Below are 18,446 nucleotides of genomic sequence, written 5' to 3'. Positions count from 1 at the left end.
GCATTGCATTAGTTATAATTTGTTCCCTGTATTTATAAGCAGTCTACAGCAGCGGCGGAGTTATATTTGGTTACCTAGGAAACCGAGAGAGCCGGTCCACATAACAATCACGCAAGTGTATTTACCTGCCGATGATGATGAGACTTTTGCCTGAGATGCAAGAGTACTTTGATTTCTAACATTATTCTCTCAACAGACATTTACATCGATAGTCTGGCGTTATAATTTATTTGCTTTTGGTGTACTGTGGAGTGGGTAAAACTGTTTTTAATGGCAGGCTAACGTGCACCGTTGACTTGCGCTAGCCTAGCACCAGCGAATTATCCAAAAGTAAGGACTGGATGAATTTTTTTGAAAACTGTCTCCACTGATGAATACGTGTCGAGCGCTTCGAAAGCAATTGGTTCAATTGATTCCAAGTTTCAAAAAGCTTAGGTTTTTTCCCATCACTGATATCAAGCAGCACAGCGAGCAGTTTTGCACAGTTGTAAGCAGATGACATCGGAAGATGGCATCAGATGGCATGAGTTGGAGAGTTTGACTGCGGATTGTTTTGTGAACGAGGCACAGTGTAATGGAGAGTTCGCAAAGAAACTTTTGTTCGATGATGAAGCTGTATTGGGTCTGACTCTAGCTAAATATATATTTGTGTGCGATTTTTTTTATTAACGTTATAAATGAACCTCAAGGAAAATGGTCAGATAAAAAAAAAAAATCCATGTAATGTCCCCTTAAAGGGATACTTCACCGCTGGAAAGATGAATGTGTATTTAAAATGGGTCATTTATATAGAAGAAATGTGACATTATTTTTGAATTTTCTAGCTTTCTAGACTGAGAAAAGCCAGAAAATGTATTTTTGGCTTATGTGGATGAAAGACAACAACTCCCAGAATGCACTTGCTTCGCTGCTCTACGAGGCCACTCCCAAGCCATGCCTACCGGTAAGAGAGCGCAGTAAACAACAAGGCTAGGCTACTAGTGAGTCTCCGTGACGAGTCTGCCCGGGATTTCGAGATCGCCCAAAATGTCCGGGATTCGGCTTTTGCGTTCTAAAGTCGCCATTCATTATGTTTACTGTGGCGAGCAGGATGAGACTGAGTGCCGTGGGAGAACAGCGCGAGGCCGGTGGCGTGATTACTGATGAGCGTGTGAGAAGCACCAGTCTCGTATCTCTCACGGAGGAGCGGGAATTTTCTTAGCAATGTTAAAACCCACATCAACCGATCACTTGTTTAGCGTTCATGTAAACACTACATTCAGATTCACCAATTGGAATGAATTCAGTTAGATTGAAACAAAAGGTGTGCATGTAAACAATGAATGGCGACTGCAGAAAGCAAAAGCTGAATCCCGGACATTTTGGACGATCTGGACGGCCGGACATGTCCGGGAAAAAGAGGATGGTAACCCCTACTACTCAGCTTTCTCCTACTACTCAGCTTTCTCCACAGAACAAGAGCCTGTTAGCTTAGCTTCCAAAGAAAGAAGGCTGACACTATGTGTACATTCTGTGAGTGAGATCCCTCTATGGGCGGGTTGAGAACATGCGGGACAGCTCCTCCTACTGGCTGTAGTCTTTAGCCTCTGGCCAAAAAATCCTCCGATGACGCAAAATGACGATTTTTGCGTCATCTGAGGATTTTTTCCAGACAAAAAATACATAAATCTCTCGTCTCAGGGGGATATGAGGGTGGAAAGTACAGTAATTTTAAAATATTACAGGTTTTCTACTAATACAAAGCTTAATGCTAAATCCTGAAGTATCCCTTTAAGCTTTATCCATATACAAAGGTGTGCATCACAGATCACACATAGAGAATCATTGATCACGTTGCACTTGTTTGATTATGATTCTCCAGCAGTTAAAATAATTTAAGTTAGATAAAAGGTGTTTGTCCAATCAGGATTGCCTACTAAAAGAACCAGGTCGGTTACTACAATATCTACAGATCTAAAGTCACATTCTCTGGCAGAATTTATCTGCAGTGTGTGTGTGTGTGTCTGGTGGGCGAGGTTGCTCACTGAAAGTTGCTGATTGTGTTTTTCGGCATGGGAATCAGATCCTTCTCTCTGCCTGGATAGTGTGTCTTGAACTGCTCGATATATCAGGAAGTAATTCATTCATTGGTATTGTATCATATTTAGGCGTGTACATGGTTTCACACATGTGTGCGTGAGTGTCTATGTGATAATGGTCCCAATGGTGACCAGAAAAATGCTGATAAGCATGTATGCAGTTTGTAGTTCACTGCAGTGGTCTAAAATAGCTGCAGTGCACGGGCCATTAATATGCATCAATATGCTCTACAGGAGAGGGTCTATGAACTTCATTCCTGCATTACTGTACTGTAGCTGCTTCTAAATCCAGATTATTTCCTTTTTCTACTTACATTTGGGTCACAGAATTCTGCTGATGTGTTTAAACATGATAAATGTGTTAAACAGAGCATTTTGAAAAAATACCTTTTGAATACACTGCAGTTTCCATCTGAAACAAACACTAAAACACCAACAACGTTTCTCATTTGCACACAAATTATGACTACAGGGGCAAATTTTTGGATTGATAAGATGTTTTCGTGGTTCCTTATATAATATTGTTATGACCTCAAAACACTTCTACCTCAAGGCATAATTTGTCATTCTGTTGTTTGCATCACATAACCAGTTATATATGTGTGGCTTTTCAACAGTAAACTTGCTCACTAGCTCACCTGATACATCAGTGCACTACTATTGGTTAGGTTTAGGGTAGTGTTTAGTGTAGGTGGTAGGTTATTTTTTGTGTGTAAGCAACATTCATTGAACAACCTTCATTCATTTTGGAGAAATGTCACCACAGGCACATATTTCCAATGCACATAAGTTGTGTATAGTCCACATCTTGGTACATGTTTAAGTCCACACATGGAAGGAGATCTGAAAATGTACTGCATAGAAGAAGGGAGAAAACTAAATGTTTAATTGAACTAAATGAGAGGAGACGTGCAGCATACATCACCAGAGAGAGAAGTCTGTCGGAAGATCGAGTTTTGAAATTTAGATCAAGCTGTTTTTAGATTTTATTCGATAAAAAAAAAAAAGTGAAAGAAATTAATCAATAAGATGCATTTAGAAAATAGACAGGGCGAAGTTTTATTTCATGCAAGTTGTTTAAGCTGCAGTCCGCAGTTTTTCCTCTTTGTCGCCATCTCTGTTCGAAATCTGCAATTGCAGTTATTCGTGGAATTATCAGCTTTACGTGAGTTGTGCCTCGGCACGGCACAGCGCGGACGAATCCAGTGTTTTGAGGAGAATGTGCGTCTGTCAGTCGCCGGCGGTGTGGATACTGGCATTTGCAATCACAGATTCTACTTTTTGGAAGTATGACCAACATAAGAGCTCGCACCAGAAAATGTCGCCTGAAAAAGTAACATCCACATTTGTTCTGACCAACTAAGGGGAAAAAAAAGCAAAGCAGTAAATCACGCCGATTAAATCTAACGATCGCTTATCATATCACGTCAAACCGTGCAAATTATACTTTGTTCTCATATTGTTAATGTCAACAACATCAGCATAGCGTGACATTTAATACCCTTCCGATATTTATCCTGGTTTTCGCATGGGCCGGTTGCAGTCTCTTTTTTTCTGTAGCCACTCCAAAGTCTTTTGCGTTTTACAGCGGGTGAATCTCCAGTTGTCACTGGTGATTGTTTTTCGAACCTTTCTGGATCCGCCATCAAATTGATAAGTTTAATTATGTCAAGTGTTGTGAGAAAAGGTTATAAATCTCCACCTCCAGCATCCTCACACTCATAGCCTACTAGCCGAGACTCTTCTTTATGTGGACAGATGTGACGTAATGACGCGAAGACATGCTCGAATTTCCCGTGGAAATCCACCAGTACCACTGGAATTCAAAACATTATTACAAGCTTACCGTTGTGAATCGAGCTAAGGCAAGCAGAGAGTTTTGAACACTGGCTGGTTATGTACTCGCTCAGATATTTATTTTGGATAAATTTTAACCCAAAAAAGCTACAGACTGCAGCTTTAAGAACACAGGAATAATTCATGTTTGCAAAACTGTTTAGTTGATGTCAAAACTGCTGCTGTGCAATGTACTTTTTTTGGAGTGATGTGTTGCATTTCTATGCATTTCTATCCTATTTAGACGGTAAAAAAGGTTTTTGCTGGTATGGAAAAGTGAATGTGTGTGTGTGTTGCATGCGTAATCTGGGGAGGGAAAAACTGTAAGAGGAGAACAGCTGATGGATGGGCTTTAGGACGGCTAGAAATGCTCTTCATATACAGCAAGGTCAAAAGAACTGCAAGAGAATGCTTAGAAAGATGTGTTTGGCTGAATACTGTTATTCAGAGAAAATCCATTTGCATTATTAATATGCTAGTATAATTGTCTGTGTTGCTGTTTATCTTGAATACAATGTACAATAAGGCCTCTTTTGTTAAAGGGACAGATTTTTGGATCAAAATATCCAAAAACCACTAGAAAAATGTTATACATTTTGTTGGTTTGTGTACTTACATTATCCCAAATGTTTCTAAGAATGTTTAAATCCAGAGAAATAAGCAGTTTTAAACAGGAAATGGACCATATCCGTGTGTCGCCTATCATTAGGCACGTTTCCATTACAAATTTGCGCAAAACTTTTGTGATTTTTTTCTAAATGTCGACAAAAAGCTATTGTGGAATGACGGCGTTTCCATTAACCGATGTTATGCGACTAAAACATGCGACTATTTTTCCTCTCGCGAGTCATTCCAGAAATCATAGCAACGGATGTCGGTAGGTTTATGTATAGCTCAGCCACCGCACTGGCCATTATTATTAATCAAAGGAGACGTATGTGTGTTATCCAATCATTAATGGTAAGGAACGACCCTTATTATACTTGTGAGCGGCACATATGAGATGTTTCTGGGTGTTTCTCCCTCATTTCTGCTTCGAGGTCTTGATTGTGGCATTTCTTTGAGGTTTAGAATCCAGTATTCCTGTAATTCTTCTGTCTTTTTTTAATTTAATAAAGAACTCTGTCTCGTCTTCTGTCCAAACACACCGCGTCATCTACGTCAGGTGACCTGTAAATGCGCAAAAACAGTTTCCATTGCAGTTTTGCTAAATATTTCTTTTTCGAATTGCCTGAAAAACCACATCATGCGAGTGTAAAAACTTTTTTTGCGATAAATGGGAGTTTTTGCGAAATTGACGTGTTTCCATTGGGCGTATTTTCAATTCGCAATTTTAATTTGCGCAATTTGAAGGGTAATGGAAACGCGGCTAGTGACATCATACCCGCGTTACCCTTGATTTCCAACACCAAAGACAATTTAACATGTTATGTGTTTTATTAGACACGTAAGCGACTGTTTTGGATACATTCTCCGACAGAAAACGAATCATTGTTATAAAGCTCAATACAGTTTGTTTAAATCTTGTTTTCTTGATTTACTACGGGTACCATGTTTTACCATGCCTAATATCGGTCTAGCACACTGCAGTGTGCAACAAGTGTCTCATACTCATACACATACACATGACCGGAACAAGCGGAAATGGCGTCTGCGGGATAATAAAAGCTCCACTCCTCTCGAACCGTGTGTCGCGCTCGTCTCTCATTAGCAATCGCTCCAGCGACCTCGTACCGCTCCAACGGCTCTCGTAACGTTAATAAATCTTTCATGTATTACCGGTCATCCATGAATATGATTCTGCCCGAGTCCCGTCGTATTCTCCACCGGCTGTAGAGGTGAAGACAACAACTCCCATGATCCCACGAAATCAAGGCGTCATCAAGCTACGCCTTTGTTTTGAATAAACGACCTCTAGTGGCGAAAAATTACATAATGTGCCTTTAACATTAGTTCATATTAAAGGTGGTATCAGTGATTTCAGGCCCAAAAATATATATATTTTTTTTCCCTAACGATCCGCTAGCTGCCCGCCCCATAAGCATGCCGTCAAAAAACCGCGTCTCTGTAGGCAGCCTCTGAGATCTGCACACAAAAACAAATGGTTTCACCAAACACTCAAAACAAAAACAAATAGTGTTCCAACCAATCACCGACAGGGGGAGGGTGTTGTGAGGTTTTGAGCCAGCTTCTTCTTCAGCTCTGACTTCGCGTGCAGCCGTGCACGAGCACAAAACCTCACAACACCCTCCCCCTGTCGGTGATTGGTTGGAACACTATTTGTTTTTGTTTTGAGTGTTTGGTGAAACCATTTGTTTTTGTGTGCAGATCTCAGAGGCTGCCTACAGAGACGCGGTTTTTTGACGGCATGCTTATTCGGTTGTTAAGTCGTGACGTAACCACTCTCCGATAATACTCTTTCCGGGTCCAAAGTCCAGGTCCTCTCTACCTACCTACTGCTTTCGCTAGTGTTTTGGTTGTTATTGAGTGTTTTTACAATGCCGTAGTGCTGTGTCCCGTGTCCCGAGCAAACTCACTTCAACCTCGTAAATCTTCTTTTTCATTGATGCCTGGACTCTACCCTTAATTATGCCACCTGAGTGATGAGCTACACTAACCACTCTGTTGGTGTTAAAGGAATTTAAACCCTTTTTGACCGCCAAGGGTGCCTCACTAAGAAGGACGTGATCGTAAATAAATTTACAGGTTCCACCATTGTTATTTCTGGACGAGAGGAGCGCTTGGACCCGGAAAAGGCTAAACGTCACGTGTGACGTCAGACTTAACAATCGGATGGGGCGGGCAGCTAGCGGATCGTTAGGAGAAAAAAAAAATATATTTTTTTGGGCCTGAAATCACTGATACCACCTTTAATTTTAAATGGATTAAAAGCTATATATTCTAACAACATTTTAATAGTCTTTGTCAATGTTACTTAATAAAAATGCAATTTTCATTGTTTATATATTAACTAGTGTTAAAAATCAAACTTTTAATTTTAAAAATGTATTAGTAAATGTATATGCTCATGTATAAGCATATTTCATAAATGAATCAAAAACACAAATTTATTGCAGTTAGACATTCAGACGTGTAGAAATGTGCAGTTATAAAAATGATTAAGTGTTAGATCAAATTACCAATTTTTTTTTGTTTTTGGGCATAAATTCACAATGTCATCATGAATAAAAAATTCTCAGTTTACAGTGACAGATTTTAATAGTGTGCATATTTTAGTATGTATTTTATTGCATGTCATGTCAAACACTTACAAATGTATTTTATGGAGTTGTTCAGCAGTATATTCAAAAACATTTCTAAAATGTGTGTGTACAATGTGTGTCTGTGAATTTAAATGAAAGAGAGAGAGAGAGAGTGTATGCGTGTGAGAGAGAGCGAGATTGCTAAGGCTCAAGAGCTAGCACAAAAGAGCTAGTCTCAAAGGCAATTATGATGCTCTGACATGAATAATACCCAGGCCTCTCATGCTAAAAGGAAAGGAAAGATGAAAATAGGCTCTGAAAATCTGTGCATTTGGTTCTTTGTTACTGTCTATTCTTCTGCCAATGTTTTATCATGCTAATGCAGCGCCTGATAAAAATAGTTTGGGAAAGACGGGCTTCCCTCACGAGCGCTCGACCGGGGTGTCGGGGAGGCCTCTGGAAGTCACTGATAAACCATAAACAACTGCAGGAAATTCCTCTCGTCCTCTGTCAGCAACTCTGTTTTTTTCTTCAAACAGAACCATCTGCTCCGATTATGCAGCTAATTCTGTCTGAACACTTTCTTTTTATAGAAATCATATAGTAAGCCATATATATTGAGAATGTCTGCATTTCCTACATAATATGATAATAATAAGTGGTGTTTCTCATCTAACTTAAAAGTTTCCTGTGTAAAACAATATATATATACAGTATATAGTGTGTATGTGTTTGAAAGAAGTCTCTTCTGCTCACCAAGGCTGCATTTATTTAATTAAAAATGCTTTAAAAACAGTATTATTGTGAAATATTATTACAGTTTAAAAAGAACTGTTTTAATGTAATTTAAAATGTAATTTATTCATGTAATGACAAAGATAAAACATTTCAGGAGCTGCTGAATTTTCAGTTTCGCTGCTTAACATTTTTGTGGAAACGGTGATACTTTTTCCCCCCAGGATTTTTTTAATTGAAAGTTCAAAGAACAAAATTATTTAAAATAGAGATTTTTTTTGTAACATTATAAATACTGTCACTTCTGTTTAATTGAATGCATCCTTCATAAAAGAATATTACATTTCTTTCAAAATCTTACTGACTCCAACATTCTGATTGGTAAATTAGTTTTCATTTTTGTTTTAGGACTTGTAAAGAATAAGTTAAAAAAATTTAAATAACACTTACATTGCTGACATTGACATTTCTGTCCAAAAAGAAGAGCTTAGAATTGCATAACAGTTATTATAGCTACAGTAGAAGTGTACAATGTGTAATACAATGTTTGTCATTGCAAAAGAAAGTAATTCACATCCATTCGTTTAATTTTCATTGCATGCATGGTCTTGGCACTTTCATCCAGAATGAGATGAAAGCAAAGCAAAAAACTAAAATAAGTGCATACCTGTTACTAAGGCAGGTATTTAAGAATGCAAGCCAATGCTGTTATGAAATGACCTTACCTTAACGTACCTTAAAGAGATATTTCTACCTGATGTGACGCATAAACATTTGCTTTGTTGGTATAAATGAATGTGTTTAGGTGGATTTTTTACTTGAATAAAAGCAGTTCATTTAGATGTTACCATCAGTGTAAAGTAGTCTCATAATGTTTTTAAGTTTGAATATCTAAAGGCAGATGGGAACGGTTTTCCCTTCTTCTCTCTGTTTGTGAGCTTGCTGTGCCTCGGCACTGTTTGCTGATGCAGTGAGTCTGCAAGGACCTGGCAGCTTCCACTACTGAATTATTCATTAGGGTGAAATCCGTTGAGCCCCTCCCCCATGATCTTATTATAAGCTCTCTCACTAGTATTCACTCGGCGAAAAATGTACAGAAGGCACAAATCTCTACTGTACTTTCTCATAAACATACAGTGGAAGTACAATATAAGGAAATTCATAATACTATATATAAGATTCATTTTCTGCTGCGGTAAATTACACTCTAAAACCAAAAATGCTGGGTTGTTTCAACCCAACTTTGGGTCAAATATGGACAATCCCAGCTGTTGGGTTACATTTTTAACCCAATGTTTGGGTTTGTCTATATTTGACCCAAAATTGGGTTAAAACAACCCAAGATTTTTAGAGTGTGCCATTCACATGTAGAGACTACTCTAAATATTTCTTAAAGTCCCCCTGTAGTCAATCATTTTATCCTTTAAAACTCATCTTTGATCACCAAAATGACATATTTAAACGTTTTTCCTTGAAAAAAAAAAAATCGTCATGCCTTAAAATAGCTTAAATGTAACTCGACACCCTTGCCTCATTTAGTATAAGCGGTTCTATGAATATGCAAATGAGCCCCGCCTCCACTCACTCACTCAGCTCAGAGATCCACTCATTGACGATCACACGTTGATCTGATTGGTTACAAGGTAGTTTGTGACGTCAGAAACACCAGCGATTTCAAAGCGTGTTTTTGAGACTGTCTTTGGTTCACTGCAGTTTTAAGGAGAAAATACTCAGCAATGCTGTCGACTTATGAATTTACACATGGTTTGTCTTAAAACATATTAAAAACACCACATAGACATAAAAACAACATTAAAAACTTGATTTTCGCCATAGAGGGTCTTGAGTGATGCTGATAAAAATGACAGGATTTAAACAACATAATTATGATAGAGTGTTCACGTACAGAATCGTGAATATGTAAGAATAAACGGTAGAGAAGAATGGCACATTTCTATCGTACAAACCTGTCATGCCACCGTTATGCATGGCGCAGTGCTATAACAGCGCATATATCAGGTGATTAGTGTACAGAACTGCATTGGGGAAATGATTTATGAAGTCTGTGTTTCAGTGATACTGGCAGTCCATGAGAGAAAGAGGGCTATTGTTACTGTTCTCTGCAGAACAGGTGTTGCTGACTCCGTTTCTCTCTCCTGAAATAGCTCACATGATGGTTATAGTCCCTGTCTGGACTCTGGACAGAATGTTTGTTTTTTTCTAAAAATATGAATTTTCATGATTTAATGGTGACCTTTTTTTTCTCTCTCTCTTGTCACAGCAGAGACAACTGAACGTAAGCCATGTGTCAGGTGAATTTCCAAAGAGTGTAAATCCTGCAGCCTTTTGGTGCTTTGAACATCAGTTTGAACAGTCCGATATGTCCGATACTTCTGACTCAACTAGAACAGAATAAAAGATAAAAATGGCTTTATCTCACAATTCTCACTTTTTTCTCACGATTACGATATTTTTTTATAAAAAAAGTCAGAATTGCGAGATGCAAACTTTATAATCATTCAGACTTTAAAACATGCAATTGCGAGTTTATATCTCACAATTCGTACTTTTTTCTCACAATCTCAATCTCACAATTTAGTTTTTTTTTCTCAAAATTGTTAGATATTAACTCACAATTGCAAGTTAAGTCCAAATTGCGAGATGAAAAGTTGCAATTACCTCTTCTTTTTTTATCCCGTGGTGAAAACAAGCTTCCATACTTTGGGGAAATTGGATAAAGCAATGCTAGGGACAAACATTATGATTACTGGGTTTTTTTTTAGTATTGAAGTAATCAAATGTAGAAAATGCCCTTACTCATGCCATACTTTTTGTATTCAACACAGTATCTGAATGAAAATCCGCCCCCCTGCTTTATTGCACCTCATCATCACCAGCTTGAACACTCATGTTCTGTTCTCTCGTTGACCTTATCAGCTGACTGTGACTGTTCTTTGCTACAGTCTGCAGCGTAAGAGATTTTGTGTATTTCGAGTGACTTCTGTTGGGAAACTTGTTGTGTGTGAGTGTGTTATTGTGTGATATAGTGCATATTGTGTGATAGAAAAGCCTGGAGGCGAGGGATGTTGGTGTGCGTCAGCAGGTGAACATATTGTTCCTAAAAGTTATGAATGTGTCACAGAATGCAGCTTTAGGCTCAGCAGAAATTAAACATGCACTTTTTGAGTGGTTAAAGGCATTAGAAACATCAACATACTCTCAAAAGGAAATGTCACTCTATACTTAATTCTTTTCACATACCCCATAGTGTCACTCTGGTCTGTTATAAACTCTGTTATAACTAAACAGTTAAGCCCCTTTCACACAGAGATTCCGGAAAATACACGGATAATGTGTCCCAGGATCGTTTGATTTTGGTTCATTCACACTGCCAGTGATTTTCCGGAATCTGTGAGTGCGTTCACACACATCCCGTAAAGATCCTGTGAAGACACGTTGCGTCAGGATGTGTTGTAGAAAGGCCAGTCTAATCTTCCGCTACCGCTCTTTCCATTGTAGTCATGCACTTGGTGGATGTTTTTACGCAGCGTCTTAAGTTTACTAATGATCTGCGCTTTCGATCTCGAGAGACCACACTCAAGCATTTTTTTTCCGGATTCGGTCGTACACTAACGCATCGCGTATCGTTCCACAAAGTTGCCGAACGATCTCAGCTTCAGCGCGGTTAGTAAGGAGCTACTGGTCTCGGCTTCATTCTAGTTTGCAGACATAAGATGACGAACACAAACTTTCTTCTAATACCCCTTTTCCACCCAAAAAGAACTGGTTCGGAACTGGTGCTGGTTCAAAGTTGGTTCAACTTGCGAACCTTCTCAGAACCTGTTTGTTTTTCCACTGACTAGAGAGCCCAGCGAACGACGTCGTTACGTCACTGTGTACGTTGCCATACGTCTTAGCTTTCCCAGAAACGCTTGCGCCAACTTCAAGCATAACAATTACAATGGCGGACTACATCGTCTTTCTGCAAATGTTTCTCCTGGCTTTGCGATCCTATTGGGGTCAGAAGAAGACGTTTAGAACACATTTGTGCTGTTCGTCTGGATTACTATAGACGAAGGTTACGTTCAAGAAGAAGTTCGACAATAACTCCACCCCCAGCCCCCGACGTAAGCATGATGTGGTAAAAGAACGGTTCTAGTCCAGCAAAGAGTTGGTGCCGCTTTGGAACCAATTTTCCTGGCTGAGAACCGGTTCTTTGGCTGTCGAAACACAAAGAACTGGTTCGCGAGTAGGCACCGGCTCCGAACCGGAACCAGCACTGCCTTGGTGGAAAAAGGGTATAAGAGCAACTGCAATTCGTGCAATTCGTAAGAGCAATTCGTGGCTCAAATGACTTCCATGTTTTGCATCATTCAAACATGAAGTTTGCGTGACAGAATGTTTCAAACTGAGGTTCGAACATTTGCTGGTGCAAGGAAAATATACCAACGTTTCTGTTATAAGACGTATAATATTTGTATAATATTTATAATATTTATGCTTTTATTTATTACGCTGGCATTACCATTTGTTCTACAATATATTGAATAACTATGACGTTGTCTTCAGTCAGATTCTGACTGACCTGGGCCTGATTACTCTTAAACCTTAGAAAACCACATTTTACCTAAAATACATACGAATACTCATGAGATCGCGTTGGGTAAATCAATTACACAAGTGCTTGTCAACGTTTCAGTATCTCACTGGTAATATGTAATATCTATACTTTTAGATGGCATCTTTATAATTCTATCATAATTCCAGTTTGCATTATAGTAGGAAGTAGGGGTGTAACGGTACATGTATTCGTCCCGAGCCTTCACGGTACGGACGTCACGGTTCGGTGCATACAGTCAGACGACAAATACAGTCAGACACTGGCGATGCACACTTCACACCAAGAGGGGGCGTGCGTGGTAATGCAACGCTGTTTGTTAACCACCATAACAGGAAAAAGAACAGAAGAAGAAGAGTTGATCCATGCACCAACCCAGAACAATGCTGCATTTCAATTCGCCTACTTATGCTACTCCCTAAAAGTATGTACTCTTTTTGTGAAGAAAAAGTAGATACTCTGAGCGTGTAGCAAAAGTGTACACAAGCTTTGGGACACACTATCACGTCGAACAATTGCGTCTTTAACGGTTGCTGTCTGTCACAGCAAACTTGACTGTCAATCATCTTGTCACAGTTAAAATCCTCCACATTTAATTTCCTAGCGTATCTGAGAGAAATGCAGAAGCACGTTGATCTGCAGTCGCGGGTCTTTCATGCGGAGGCTCTCCTCATATTAATGCATAATGATGCATAGAAAAGTTAATGGCCAAACGGATCTTTATAAAAGTCCACATTGTTATTGCAGATGAAATATAACACAGATAACATTACATCAATATTTTTTTATCAGGTTAAACTTTGATTAGTCACTCAAACCTTAACCTTAACCGTCGGTAGCAGGGGTTTTTTTCACGTCTGTCGTTTTTTTAACACTTTTCTCCTCCAAAGCGCAGTGGGTTGTGGGTAATATCAGCCGTTATAGTGAGCACGGATCTACACTTCGGAAATCCACCGGAAATAGTAGACCATCCGGGGACTTTTGACATTCTCTTTTCAACATACTATGCTTTGGGACACACTTATTCTAATCTCACGTACTGTTCAGGGTGGTTAGTATGGACATTGAGAAGCAAGAGTTCAGATGGCACACTAGAGCTTGCTAGTAGCCTATACACTGAGTCTTGATTAATTTTCCTAGTGGAAGTCTCACTACAGTCCAGTGATAAAATATGCGTGTCCTGGAAATGGGAAACCTCAGGTGCCGCTTCACCAGAGGTGTCAAAAGTATTCACATTCATTACTCAAGTAGAAGTATGGATACTAGGGTTTAAAAAGACTTCGTTAGAAGTTGAAGTATCACCTCCAGCTTTTTACTCAAGTAAAAGTGTAAAAGTACTGGTTTCAAAACTACTTAAAGTATAAAAGTAAAAGTAATGCAAGGAAAAAAATACCATTAAGGACAAAAATTATAAGTGCACTACCCCACCTCCTCAAAAAAACATTTTTCTAAAGGCCATAATGACTATAATGTTATATTAAAATGTTAATGTTGAAAAATTTGGGATGCACTAGGCTACTGTTTCAGCCGCATATATGCCCATTGAAAATGAATGCATTTTAGTACAATGCCAATACATTAAAGAACCATATACAGTATGTGTACTACTGAGCATTAACGTGTTTCATGGAGCGGAAGATATGATGACTAGTTGTAAAGGTGTTGCCAGATTAGGACGGTGATTTCCAGCCCAAAAGCTCACCAGAACCCTCCACCTCCAAGAAAAAAAACGTTCAAAATATTACTGCCAAAAATAATGTGATATCATTTTATTACCATGTCATTCAAGGTTTATAAGCACCATTTCTATCTCCTTAAAACAAAATAACGATGATAAAATAAAATAAAAAATAAAAAAAAAATTCCAGGAAAAAACAGATCAGAACAGGGCAATAATTAAGGAGAATTAGCAAATATGACAAAAATGTCCAGGTGGACAGTGTCAAAACGGCAATCAAGAAATGAACCGATGACTTTAACCCTCGGAAGTACACATTGCAGAACATAACGCAGAATTTAGCAGTCAAACCTGATTCATCGTTGATTCAAACCTTTTTCAGCAGCTGTCAGGGACAAGTAGAGTGCATGCAGTCTGGACGGTGTTAAAGTTGCAGATGTCTGGTTAGGCTAGTGTGCATATGACCATGGACAGGAGTCGCTATATTCGATTTCAATTCAAGTCATTCAATTGTGCTCTCAGAGTTATATTCACCATCGAGTCATCTATCACCACATGTGTACGTTTTAAGAGTAGCTCACTATCTCACTCTTTACTGTAGATACAACTTACAGTATAGTATATCACTTTGGCATTAGCGATCACTTGAATATAGCTACAAATTATCGCGCTAAATCGCGTCTGCCTGCTGATCGCTGATTGGCTAAAAGTGCGTGCTCGTCGGTGACGTCAGCACCAAAGCCAGCTGCATGGGCGTGTGTGTTTAGTAATGTCATGATGACTGTTTTTATGGACTACATGCACACTTTAGTTTAGTTTTTTTTAACCAATAAGACTTTAAAATGTAGATGTTTGAAAACCGCCGAACTGACCCCAAACCAGCCCAATTTTTTTCCACCCGCACAATCAAATTCAAAACCGCCCAATCTGGCAACACTGATGGTGCAAAAAGTCAAACTTTAGAGGCAGACGATCGCATACAAACCAATAGGGTTTCGGAATGGTATATGTTTATACTTCTCATCCAACCACAATCAAATTAACTCTATCCGGATGGCGCGATCCATCTGGATAGGTTTTTATTTTATTTTTAATTTTTTACGATGATAAGCCGGAATGAAAACAAGCCGAAATGATATAGGAGTAACGAGGCTATTTTTAAAATGTAAGGAGTAGAAAGTACAAATAATTGCGTAAAAATGTAAGGAGTAGAAGTAAAAAGTAGGCTGAAAAATAATTACTCCAGTAAAGTATAGATACCCAAAATTTCTACTTAAGTAAGGTAACGAATAGGGGTGGAACGGTACACCGAAGTCACGGTTCGGTTCATACCTCGGTTCAGACATCACGGTTCGGTACGAGTTCGGTACAATGGAGGGAAAAGCAAAACAAAAATGTAGAAGGCAATTTTTTTTTTTATTGTGCATGTCTGTAGGCTGTTCCACCAAAGGAAAATAAATGTTTTAAGCCTTGTATTTTTAATAAAGTAAAGGCATAGAACCAGTTTATTTGTAGTGCATTGCCAATAGTTTTATATAAGTTTATTAATTAAATGAATAAAAAGACAAAAAGACCTTGAGATATGTTTGGTAATTGTACCTGAATGAATTTTAAATTCATTTGCTATATTTCAGATCAATATATTTGTTTTGTCCTTAAAATTTTAATAACACTAACTTTATTCTCATCTGAATTATAAATTATTTATTTCTGTATAAAATAATACTACCATTAAAAACAAATTTGATTTTCTTTTAATCAATGTAGAATGTGTAACTTCACTGTGTTGGGTGACAGTTGTAGGTTACAGTTTGACAAGAGTTTAGTTTGACAAAAGCACAATGTTGTGTTTTATTACGAGTGTACACAAATATAAGTAAACACTTTGCAGTTTGAATGATGTCCAATGAACAAAATGAGTATGTTTTTATGTTTCCACTGTTCGATCGCGCCCGCGCCTCTCTGAACACATACACACACACACACACACACGCACGCAGGCACGCACACAACATATTCCAGCATTGCAAACTTGACATCGCAGCCTGTCCATTATAGCCTGTCTATGATTATAGCCATAGATATTATGTCTATGATTATAGCCCATAAGTTATAGCCACGGAGCTTCAGAGCTAAGGCGGAGCTACAGATTAGGTGTCCCTAAAGAACCCGCGTATCTAACAGTAGTTCTGCATTACATTAATTAATTTGCACGCAAGTTTTATTTATTTTTATACCGTGTATTCTCCGTGTGTATTCATGCACCGAACCGTGACGCCCGTACTGTCTCGGTTCAATACGAATACATGTACCGTTCCACCCCTAGTAACGAAGTATCTGTACTTCGTTACTTGACACCTTTGCGCTTCACTCGCTGTCTCCTCATGGAAAGGTTAAAGGAACACGCCGACTTTTTGGGACTTTAGCTTATTCACCGTATCCCCCAGAGTTAGATAAGTCCATACCCTTCTCATATCCGTGTGTGTAAATCACTCCGCAGAAGTAGCAGTGCTTCGCCTTCTGAGAATATAGTTCCCAGTATGTATACGGTTAGAAGATGGCTGTGTCTCATGTGACCTTGTTATTTGTACACGCTGTGACTATACAAATCTCAACATGTAAATAGGAAAATGTTGGCGTTATTTTGTCACTTATTGGGAGCAGTATGCTAGCTGGAGCCGTTTACCTCCAGTCTTTGTGCTAAGCTAGGCTAGCGGTGGGTGCGTCAGACCGAGTTACAGCACGCACGGAGATGAGAAGGGTATGTATGGACTTATCTGTGGGATACGGTGAATAAGCTAAAGTCCCAAAAGTCGGCGTGTTCCTTTAAGTAGGCTCTGATGTAGCTGGCTCTTTTTGTGCATCCATGTTAATGAACTCTTATACGCATTGCGCAACAACGCGTTAATCAAACCAAAGGTGAAGTTGGCTCAGATGTAGATGGCTCTTTTTCTCCTTCTCATTTTTCCTTGATTTCTTGAAAAAGCGTATTATTGAACTTTGTGCGGCTCTTACGTGCAACAACACGTTAATCAAACCAATACATTTGAAAACAGCCATTGTATTTTACAGCTCAGCATTGGTCAATCTATCAATTAAAGTAGCAAATCAACAATTCCTTAATTTTTATTTCAAGCAGTCAGGAATCTGGAGTATCGAACAGTGACCCTTAAACCGAGGTACTTACCGAACTGTGACTTCTGTGGTCTGTTACACCCCTGATTATAGTATATATTCCCACAGGGGGAAAACACAAATGAGATGTCAACTGTCTTCCTTGAAAGGAATTGTTTGGGGGAAAAAGTTGAGAACAAACTGAGAACTGCATTTGAATTATCCTCTGAACCACCAATTTCCCCCTGGATTTGTTTGTGCCTCTTTGTCCTCCTGCACTTTCCTCTCATTCTGCCTCTCTTTTTCATGTTTGTCTGCCTTTTCTCGTTATGTGAACTGACTAATTCAAGCGTAGGCTCTTTTTTTTTTATTATTCATGTTAAGATATAGTTGGGACTCTTTTCTCTCTTTTCTCCAGCTCTGTGTCTCTCTGTCGCTCTCTCTGTAATCTGTCTCTCGCTCTCTGTTTTTACCTCAAGAGTGTGAAGATTTAATGGCTTCTTGTGTTTATGTCGTGTGTCCTTTTAGGCCCACGTCGTTCATCGCTGGCTAATCGATCAGGACAATAGTGTGAGCTCTGAGCTGCCGGATGGCCAGGGAGTGTGGCACTATGAGGAAACAGTAAATATCTGCAACATATATCTAAATTTTTATTCTCATATTTATCTATATATATACATATACATATTGTATATGGCGTTATCTGTCACTAGATATGCTTCTGTCATTGTTGTTAGTGTTTTTTTGGTGTAGTGGTTCTAATTTCATCCGCATTTTTTTCTTGTGAATTTGATTTTAGCACCATAAAGTTTTTGTGTAACATTCAGTTTAACAAACTCTGGTTTTATTTGAGAGTTTCGTATTACTGTTTGGTGTTAGACTGGCTTTTTATTTAAGTAAGGGTAGATGTGGTCGTGGTCTGGACAAGTTTTTTGTTGGTTTATTTGTTTAATTGTTTTTCTATCAGTTTCACCTATAGAGATTTTTGTGGTTGCGTTCAGATTTTGAGTTCTGTTTTTGTGATGTGTGGATTATTTTTGCGTTTATTAGTGTACTCACATATAAAAGCATATAAAAAGAGTCCACGGGCAAAAAAATTAAAATAAATACCAATACATCACGTTAGTTACATAAACTACATAATGGGTAAAATACAATAAGGCTTGTACCTATTTTACCTGTGG

General features: G+C 38.6%; 1 protein-coding gene across 14 annotated transcripts in view; it reads left to right on the top strand.

The window, feature by feature from the left end:
- ank1a (ankyrin 1, erythrocytic a) overlaps positions 1-18,446 on the top strand; it is a 156,972-nt gene that overhangs the window by 33,400 nt on the left and 105,126 nt on the right. For 13 of the 14 annotated variants that reach the window (XM_082170914.1, XM_082170909.1, XM_082170915.1 and 10 more), the window contains exon 2: positions 17,791-17,883. The exons of the other annotated variant lie outside the window; for it this stretch is intronic. In XM_082170914.1, the coding sequence (XP_082027040.1) occupies positions 17,791-17,883 (93 nt within the window). The remainder of the gene's footprint in view (positions 1-17,790; positions 17,884-18,446) is intronic. 14 annotated transcript variants of the gene reach the window in all.

The sequence above is a fragment of the Leuciscus leuciscus genome (assembly GCF_965113295.1).
Source record: "Leuciscus leuciscus genome assembly, chromosome: 5".
Taxonomy (NCBI): Eukaryota; Metazoa; Chordata; class Actinopteri; order Cypriniformes; family Leuciscidae; genus Leuciscus; species Leuciscus leuciscus.
Note: the sequence above shows the minus strand (reverse complement) of the source record. Positions and strands in the feature narration are given on the sequence as shown.